This window comes from Xenopus tropicalis, chromosome 3, assembly GCF_000004195.4.
Source record: "Xenopus tropicalis strain Nigerian chromosome 3, UCB_Xtro_10.0, whole genome shotgun sequence".
Taxonomy (NCBI): domain Eukaryota; kingdom Metazoa; phylum Chordata; class Amphibia; order Anura; family Pipidae; genus Xenopus; species Xenopus tropicalis.
In genome coordinates this window covers 95,303,628-95,314,084 of record NC_030679.2, presented here as the reverse complement: position 1 = coordinate 95,314,084, position 10,457 = coordinate 95,303,628, and the positions used below count along the sequence as shown (strand labels likewise).

Below are 10,457 nucleotides of genomic sequence, written 5' to 3'. Positions count from 1 at the left end.
TATGTAATTGGATGCCTGTTTTTCACAGTAAAAACTATTTTGTAATGACTATTTGTGTTAAAATAGAAACTGTGTTGGAAGAGTACAAGGTATACAATTTTCCCAGAATGAGAAAAAATTATTGGTACAGGCAAAGTACATCCCAGACCAGCAAAGCACAGCAAGTGGGGAAAAAGTAAAGCTGGAGTTCAACTGTAATCTCTGTAATTACACCGCTGTCAAGGTGGTCACAGCAAAATACATGACCTCCCCAACAATTTCTGTGGAACCTGACATAACAGCCCAACAACCTGAACACAACCATTGTCACCCAAAACGTACTGATCCCACATGAAACTGCATAAATTAGCACAAGAATAGAAGGGCGGTTCAAAATCCTTGAAAGGCTTGAAAGGACTGTTGCTAGTCAGGTTCTTATGCAGATCCCAAGCATCTGGAATATGCCTGTCTTTAGTTCTGATAACAAGTAGGACAACAATAAACGGTGCCCAAACAAAATCTTTTGTCCCTCCCAATCAACGAGACGACCAGTATCCAAGGCTTTTGCCTCATAAATCCACCTTACACGCAGAAAATATCGTATGAAAACTTGTTTCATATTGGTGTGTGTATGGCCAGTTTAACACCAATACGGGCTCTCAGTTTCAAACTTCTGAATAAAATTGCCTCTCCCTTCTGGATTGAGCAAGGGGAACGATTTCTAAACAGCAAAAGTCTGTGGCAAGTATCAATAGCACATTATCTTGTTATTCCCCTCCAACAATACACACAAACAAAACAGCTTTCTTTTCTTCTGATAAATGCAAACTGGCATAGATGGATTATTCTGGAATATGGATATACTCGCATAGTATTTTCTGCTGTATTTATATCAACATCATATGGCACACTTTTATTTGGCAAATTGTCCCTTTCAGCCCTTAAGTCTAATTGCTCTATTCCAGTGTTTTCACTAAAAATTTATTGGGGCCATTTACTAACGGTCAGATTTTATTTTTTCTGATTTGGAATTTTTAGCCAAAAAAAGATTTACTCTGCAACCAAACGGCTAAAAATCCAAATCAACAATTCACCATCTAAACTGCAGTTGTCCCTTCCCTTGAGGTTCCTTCTTTGCCTCAAAACTTTAGGATTTTGATGCTGGTTTTTTTGTGCGACAATTCAAAAAAGTAGAGGTTTCAGTGCTGCAATTTAAAAAAGTCACAGTTTAAGACTTTTCTGTGACTTTTTCTCACACATACTTTTTCAGTTCAGACATGTCACACATTTGTGGAAATGAGTTTATTTTAATTTTTAAAACTAAAAACATTAGAAAAGTTGGATTTTTAGTATATATGCCCTTATATGTTGTGAGCACAATTTTCTAAAATGAATTTCTGTACGTTTCGGGAATTTATATTTATTGCACTTCACAACAGGGAAGCTAATCCTAGGTAACTGCATGGTAGCCAAGGTTGCACAAAAACCACTTGTCTTCCCACTCATCTTTAAAGATGTGCAAAAGGTGTATTTGCCAAAGGCATATCTGTTTCATAAACCACATTGGTTAAAACTCTGGGGGCTTACAAAGCTCAGGGATGCTTTAACAGCATTAAGGTTTGCTGGCACCTTTACTAAGGGGCACATTTACTAACCCACGAACGGGCCGAATGCGTCCGATTGCGTTTTTTTCGTAATGATCGGTATTTTGCGATTTTTTTCGGAAAATTGACGCGACTTTTTCATTACCAATACGATTTTTGCGAAAAAACGCGAGTTTTTCGTAACCATTCCGAAAGTTGTGATTTTTTCGTAGCGTTAAAACTTGCGCAAAAAGTCGCGATTTTTTCGTAGTGTTAAAACTTGCGCGAAACGCCGCGCCTTTTAAGTTTTAACGCTACGAAAAAAGCGCAACTTTCGGAATGGCTACGAAAAACTCGCGTTTTTTCGCGCAAATCGTATTGGTAACGAAAAAGTCGCAATAATTTCCGAAAAGTCGTAAAGGCGCCGAAAAAATCGCAAAACATACGAAAAAGTCGCAAAATGTTTGTTTTCAAGTCGGAACTTTTCCAATTCGGGTCGGATTCGTGGGTTAGTAAATCAGCCCCTAAGAACAAGTAAACCTTACGTCTCCAAACTACAAATCCCAGCATTCCTATGCGGCTCCGCCCCTCTGTCTCTCTGAAGCGTGCATAACTATCTTATTGCCTTTGTCCTTGTAAACACGTAGCAGAGTCTTTACTAATCTATTGTGCTTCCCTTTAATTGAAAAAAAGTCATTAAAAAAACACAAATAAAACCCGTACTATCTGCCCACCTAAGAAGTGTGCGCCCTTATCAAATATGGCCGCATTTGCCAACACGCTCAGGTCCGGAAGTTTATTAAAAAGAAATGTCAGCGCCCTGTTCTGTTCCTGTGTCCTATGTATGGCAGTTCTGCTGCTGTTAGGGGACTCGCATGTAGTAGAACCTTAGTGGAGATATAAGTACAAAATCCGTTTTCCATAGATGCACTGATGTCTATTCTGAGGCGAAGTAGAAATATCATTCATGGTAAGGAATTACCCGCTACACGTGTTTATAGACCTCTGTCCTATAACGTGCATAGCAGTTCAAGCGCAGGAAAAGACTCTTAATATGTTCTTTTTACCTGCGGCGTTTATATGGTTCATTTATCGTCGGTAATAGATGTTATTAACGATGATCCCTTTGTTAAGCATTCATTATTTGGGAACTAACATTAACAAATGACGCCTACGGAGGTCAAACGTATAATGTGGGTTGTGCCATTAAAATAAATGTAGCTATACTGAAACTTCTGCAGAACCTGTAATAGAACGTGTTTCAGTTAGTGATCTCACTATTACACAGTGGCTATTATTACTGGCTGTATGGGTAGACTGACATTGCAGCTTTACGAAAATCTTAGCTCTCCCCCTGTGCATGCAGTCCATACATTTTGAAACTATGACCTAGACATATTCCTGTAATTCTCACAAACTGAGCCTTTCTTGCATGTCATGTCAGCAATAGACATTTAATCTTCTGTGCTAGATTTGTACGGCATGCTACTGCAATGTTTTCTGTTTATTTAATTTTTTTTATAATTTGTATTCACATTTCTAGATACACAGAATGGATATCAAAATGAAGTTTGCATACTATGATTGCTTTTGCAATGTTTTCATTGATGCACATGCTCTTAATCAAGAAAATCCTAAAAGTACAACACTGCTTTTGTCTTTCACAATAGTAAAACAGTGCTGGTAACTGTTTATTCATGCTAGTGCTTTAGGCTGATGCCACACGTGGCGTTTTTACGCCGCGTATTTTCTAATTCTCTTGGCGGCTGAAAAACGCACAATATCATCATCCATAGAAATAACTTGAAAAGACTCGAAGCAAACCACACAAAGTGTAAATACGCTAGAAAACGCCTTACCACGGATTTTTCAAGCGTTTGCCGAAATACGCCAGTATTTCCACAGCAAGCTATTCCTATGTATACACAAAGGCAGCTGCCAGACCTAGCAGAAATACGCTTCATTTTTTACTATTTCGCACTATTAGCACCATGGAAACGGGATTTGCTACGTCACCAGTACTAGGCTGAAAAACGCCATAGTCAGGGGCTGTGTGGCTTGTGCGGCGTTTTTAGGCTGAGAAAATACGCAGCGTAAAAACGCCACGTGTGGCATCAGCCTTATTTTAAAAATATTATTTCTATCTGTTTCAGCTGTGCGCCTTGCAGGCACATCTGCCAGTGTTCAGGCAGCTCCAGGGTTTGAAGTGGACACAGAAGAAAATGAACTTGTTAACCCAAATTTTGTCAATAGAAACCCACGTAATATGGAATGCTTAGCATTGGCAGTAAAAGACAGAGGATGGGGTACAGTGTGGCCAACTCGACAATACTGGCATAGGTAAAAAAACATTATATATATTTTTTTATATTATAGAACAAATATCAATTAAGATTATCAGAATCATCCAGAAACACACACACACACACACATACATGATTCCACTAATCTGCATTAAAACGGGAAACTTTCAGAATAAAACACTTGAAACCAGTCTTTAATTTCATGAAGCAGCGCTGCTTATTAGGGATGCCTAACAGACAGATTGTTCAAAGCAATGTATGCAAAACCACAGAATTCCTGCCTGGGTAGAAAATGTTTCAGGGTTCCAATGCAAAGACAATACAGACATGTTTCCATATATCTGCTAGAACTTCCAGAGCTTCATTACCATCAACAGATGCTGAATAGCCTGCACTGCATAGAGAACATAGACTGCAAGCATGGTGTGAAAACCACAGCCAGGTGACTGCTAAAGGCTGGATTAAATTAAATGCAGTCTCTGTTATATCCATAAGGTGTCAGTGCATGAGGAAATAGAATATTATACTATTAAAGTGTTACTTTGTTGTGCTCATCTGTTATTTTTTTTTTTAGTCGGTTTAGCTAAGCAGCATAGTGCATCAGAAAGTCAAGGCCAGTCAAGCAGCCATAATATTATTGGCTTCCCACTGATTTAAGGTTTCATTGTTTAACCGTTACTACTGAACTAATGTCCTAGTTCAGCCTACTATACTACCTAACATAAAGAAAAACTTTCAAGGGTTGATCTGTGAAGAAAGCTGCAAAAGGGCATTTGCCAGTTGAAATCAATAATGTTTTTAACAACCTTAACACACTTAAAGAAATCTATCACGAATGTATACAAATCCACCCGACTCATCCCCCAATCCACAATTACATTCAGACCAGGTAAACCTCTTATTTGACTGATGACTGTATAAAGGTGAAAATTTACAGAGTTTATCTGTTATCTGCTATGTTACCTGTGCCATTTAGCCCTATTTCAGTAAGAATAGCTACCCCATTGGCTACACAGCAACTTTGTTTATATTAGGAATGCACCAAATCCAGGATTCCGATAGCCAAGTCTTGTGTTTGATATCGGCTGCATGTGCCAGATAAATGCAGGCTAAGAATATTCCCCTATACTCCAAAAAGCTTATTATGCCTGCACCTGGAGCCATTGTGTCAGCCAGGGTGAAGGCAAATGAAACGTTTTTTGGTGCAAAACTGCTCCAGTTTGCAGATCCACACCAAGATCTACTCCGCATACATACATGCATACAAGCCTACACAATAGTTCCATGTGCAGGCACATCAACAAACTTTTTGGAACATAGGGGTGGTTTCTCGGCATGTGTTTATCCATTCCTTTAAAGTGAGGGATGTAAGCAGAGGGTCAGGCACCACAAAGGCATATTACACAATGATAGTGGACTCTTGCTTTCAATTGCTAACCTGTTGCAGATTGAAATACTGCTCATTGGTTGCTACTTGCAAGAATTCTGAAACAGGTATCACCATTGTTAGGAACATCAGCTTGCGTTCCCATATTTTAGCTGTTTATTTGTTTAAGGGCAGAAGTAGAAATCATGCATTTACATTTGTAATTAGCGTTCCATTTCAACTCTTTATACTATATCAAAAAGAGGGATCCTCAATGGCCAGTCTAAATCAACCAAAGCGAGTGGGACACAGTCCCCAGATTTAAAGGGCAAGCCAAACATCAAAGTCCAAATGTATCCCAAACGTCACACAAAAGTTCAAAAACATTTTTATTTTTTAACTTTTGTGTGATGTTTGGGATACTTTTGGACTTTGCTCCATTTCAACCCTTACATAAATATAAAGTCACTTATGATGGTAGCCCTTTTCAATTTTTTGGTGGTTGCAACATAATACAGTACAATATGTTGCAGACAAAGTGGGAATGTGAAAATATTGTTACACAAGACAGAATAGCAAATAACATTAAAAGTTGTGACTAATGTCAATGTTATGGATTTTATTTCTACAATGAAATGGCAATGTAAGCTGCTTTAAAACATGACAGTGTGTGCACTAAAAATCCCTGTGCACAAATATATTAGCCCCAGTCTGTCAGTTGAGGTAGTAGTTCAGGGTTGTTGGCAACCTGTGGGCTAACCATCAGGCACAATTTACTAGGCAGCATCTGCTTGTTCCTTGTGTCAGGAGATCAAATAGGGCATTTAGTAGTGTCAGATATTGTATAACATGTATATAAGCAAATGCATGGCTTAAGTATTGGAATGTTAGTATTTTGTTACTCTAACTTGGTTGTGCTTTTTGTTTTAAGATTGCGTTTTGAACGATCTCAGCACCATGTCTCTGCATTTGTGGAGCATTCCAATGGAAACGTGATAGTCTCGGCTTCTACCCGTGAGTGGGCAGTGAAGAGGCACCTTTACAGCACAAAGGATGTCATGGCTTGTGAAAACATTGGCCGTGTACTAGCTCAGCGCTGTTTAGAGGCTGGAATCAGTTATATGATATTTCGTGAGATCCCCTGGACCTTCCGATCTGAAGCGGTAAGGTATTTTTTAGAGGGTACTGCATTGCCTGCCTGTATGCACACCGCCCAGTTTTTTTCTTTTAATCCAGGAGACCGATATATTTTAAAAAGACGTAAAGGTAAAATCACCATCTTCTTTGCAGTTTTCAGGCATTCCCTGTGCTGTTTGAAGCTGGATGCATGTGCTATACAGATATTGATAGATGGTAAAAAGAGTGCCTCAGAAATTGGTAGAATGTGGTGGCACAGCGCTTGAAATAAAGACCTCTGAGCTGGTGCATTTTTTGAGAATGAGGAGTACTGGCTTGGGGTAGCAGGTTAGCAGTTAGGTTCAAGGGGGTGCCAAACGCAGTCACCCCCCATTGATTTTAATTGTACTTCTCCTTCAAGTAAAATGATCATATGAAACTTGTGGGGGGGGGGGGTCCACATCGCTAGTGTAGAGAGAGTGCAATTGTGCTGTCTACACTAGCAGGCCCGAATTTCCATTTTAAAAAATGGAAATTAGGCTCTAGTTACTAGGAGTGTCTTTTTTTTCTCAACTCACCTCATGGTAGCAGCGCCCCTGCACAGTGTGCACTAACACTTGCACCACAGGGATCTGTAAATGACCCCTATATTTTGTTTAACACAAATGTTTACCTTGTACCACATTTCTTCTCTTGTAGGCTGAGTATTATGCAGAATATCCAAAAGATGGCACTGTATTACCACATGCTTAATTTATACTGAAATATTGTGCAGTATAGCAATGAAGCAGTGGAAACAAATAGGCATAAAAACCGGAAATGTATTTTCTGACAAAATGTCTAAAATTGGATCTATTCATTTACAACTCAGGGTGTCCAAGGACCTAGTCTGTCTTATCTTCTCCTGTATTAGAAAAGGGACTGTATGGTGTGCTATTCTTACTTAGGGCTCTGGTACACGGGGAGATTAGTCGCCCGCGGCAAAACTCCCTGCTCGCGGGCGACTAATCTCCCCGAGTTGCCTTCCCCCTGCCATCCCACCGGCGAACATGTAAGTCGCCGGCGGGATGGCAGACGCGGCGGCGCGATTTCGCGCAAATCGCCGAAAGGAGTTTTGCAGGGAGTTTTGCCGCGGGCGACTAATCTCCCCGTGTACCAGAGCCCTTATGCCTTTTCTTTGAAATCACTGCTATTCGTTTCTCTTTGATAGTAAACTTTGTTTAAAGCCCCTAGATCCAGTTGCTGGAACAAACCTTGAGCTAGGTTTACACATATCAGGAGAGATTTTTATTGGATAATTCGAATATCCCAATACTTAGTAGGCTGCTAGCCCTAGAAAGCTGGGGAAAAAGATTTACTGTGCAATATTGTTTTAAGCATTCAATCTTTATATTGTTGGACTACAGCCCCCAGCATGCTTAAACCACTTTAAAATATTGATGCATGCTGAAACGCTTGGTCAAGAAAATACTGTTTTCTTCTTAAATGTGTTGAACACAATTGAATGCTTTAGGCACATATCAGGTTTAAGTTGCCAAGTTTGTATGTTTATACCCTTTGTCTGTACACACATCATCACGCACTTTTGTGTTTGACAGCCAGGTATCCCTGCCCCTTCTTTCAAATGAACTGACTGTAAAAATGTTGTTTACTGTAGATACACAAACAAGGACACTAGTGACTTGGGCACCTTTTTATTTGCACTTAAATCCATACTTATTTATCTTGGGAAGCAGGAAGCAGATTTCTCGACTGTATTTCTCAAACTATGTTAATACTACTGATGACTGATGGCTAAACAGTGCAATAATTTCGAAAGCCTGACTCCTTTGTTTTGGCACTCCTTGTACACATTTGCAAGCCCTCCCAGTAAGCTTTTGAATGATTATGGAAGTTTCTGTTAGGAAAGTTCATTGCAATGCAGATTCTAATTTGAAAGAGTGTGCATTTTTAATGTCTTGAAGCTGATTCTGAAAATTGCTTTGAATAGTTAATTTAGATGAATAGTAAAAAATAATCTCTTTCTGCATATATATAATATATTAGAATGGTTTTCCATGAGACAAAGGGAGGCTTCTCCCACAAAATTCTGTGTTTTTATGTTGCAGTCTATAGCTGGAATAAGTGGTTTAAACACCCTTGCATCCTTTTATGACAATCTTGTGACAAATTTGATGCCTCCAGGCATTAGTGACATACAGTGGAACATAAGGAATTTAGTGATATATCCTGATGCATTGGCATCTTAGCAGTGAGTGTGCCATCAACTTTAACTAAATCACCATCTCCATTTACGGAAATGCATTCTCAAATCTAAAGGGACCCTCCACAGTGCTTAACTGTTGCTTGCAGACATTCATACATGTACAATTGTCCAGCCTTTTGTCTGATAACCAGCTTTTTATTAGAGCCATATATTTTAGATTTTAACTCATCAGTTCAACGCCCCTGCTGCCATTTTCTACACACCATTCCTGGCACAAATGGCTTCCTGGTTGCAACTCTTCCTTGAAGACCACTTCTGATAACATTTCTGTAGATGGGTGTAGCAGGGTCCCATTGGTTCTGCCAGTTCTGATATGGTAGCGGTGCTGGACATCTTTTGATCTCAAAGGGAAGCTTATTGTATTTATCATCTGCTGTGGCCCTAACCCTGTCACTTTCTGCTTCTGCAGAAGAGCTGGGGCTGCACATCTGGAAATATCTGTCTGCCATGAAATTGCAGCTGATACAAGATGGCCACCTTATGTCATGCTCACTTTTGCCATGGTGTTAAATTTCAAGATTAAACCACCAGCTCAGAATGATCATTATGTTGATTTCTTTAACGACATTCAACAACATTACAGTATTAGTTCATTTTTCACAAAAGGAATGTTGGGAATTCAGAAGACTTAGATGGGGAGGTCAAGGCCTTCGCTACTTAGTTTTTTTCCCCTCTGGACTGAATCGGCAGCTTATTGGCCAGTGTGGGTGCCAGTTGAAAGACCTGTCTTACTGATATCTAGGCGAAAATCTGCGAAGGTGATCAGGATTAAAAGCAAACTTACTGAACAGTCATGTCCCACGTGCCTCCTTCAAGCTTTTATAGGTTCCATTTTTGGCTAACTACCGTATATTGAAAATATTTTTTATTTTGCAAAGCCTAACTTGTTTTCTCAGATTTATTTTTACATTGGTGCAGAATAAAAAAACTGCAAGTAGTCTGATTTGTTATGGTTTACAACATACTAAACCTTCCTTTAATGATAGCTTCTAATTTACAAAGGGCATACTGTTTTTTTATTTCTTTGGTGTGCTTCATATATCCTTTTATTCAGAAACATTAGGTTCATTTTACAAAAAATATACCTGAAAAAGTATTCAGCTTTTTTTTTTTTTTTAAGGTTGCATTTGAACCTTGTCAAATTTGTGTTTTGGTTTTGTCCTGCATTTATTGTTTTATTTTTATATATTTCCCTTTCTCCACTTTGTTGTAGGTGCAGCGTTTTCGAAATGCAATGAAGGAAGGTGGCGTTGTTTTAAGTGAACCACGTCGAATTTATGAGTGACTGGTGGAATAGATTCAGCAGGCTTTCCTTTATTTTAAGAACATTAGTGATTTATTTAATACTTGGAACTGTATCACAATATTTTTTGTTCTGTTGCTAATGAGAAAAAAGCCACCCTCTGAGTTGTACATTAAATTCAGTTATTGCAGTTTCTCCAAAGAATTACTGTATGTTGTTAATGCATTTTTATATCATAAATACCTAATAAATCTTTAAAAATGGCAACATATTTAATGTGCTGAGTTTTTTAAGAAGCTAAATTACATTAATAACATGAAATCAAATCTATTTTTTTTTTTAAATAAAATTCTCAGTGTATGTTTTGGCCCTTGACTGAGTTTTTGTTTTTATTATTTTTCTATTTATTTATGTCCGCGCTGTCCAATTTTTGTTGTACCGGGGGCCGTCATTTTTCTGGCCTGTATGGTGGATGGTCGATAATGGAAACACGTTTTTTCACCACACCCACATCAAACCATGCCCATGTTATCACAAAACGTTTTACCACCATACCCACAATGGTGGTAGCACACCAAAAAATCGTATGTGAAGAAGTTTA

General features: G+C 38.7%; 1 protein-coding gene across 1 annotated transcript; it reads left to right on the top strand.

Annotated features, from left to right (window-relative positions):
* Nucleotides 1-2,379: 2,379 nt before the first annotated feature.
* Nucleotides 2,380-10,231, top strand: mrpl18 (mitochondrial ribosomal protein L18). Its single transcript, NM_203957.1, is given in 4 exon segments — nt 2,380-2,532; nt 3,716-3,902; nt 6,163-6,394; nt 9,827-10,231. Coding segments are annotated over 4 exon segments (528 nt in total). The 5' UTR covers nt 2,380-2,495; the 3' UTR covers nt 9,899-10,231.
* Nucleotides 10,232-10,457: the final 226 nt, after the last annotated feature.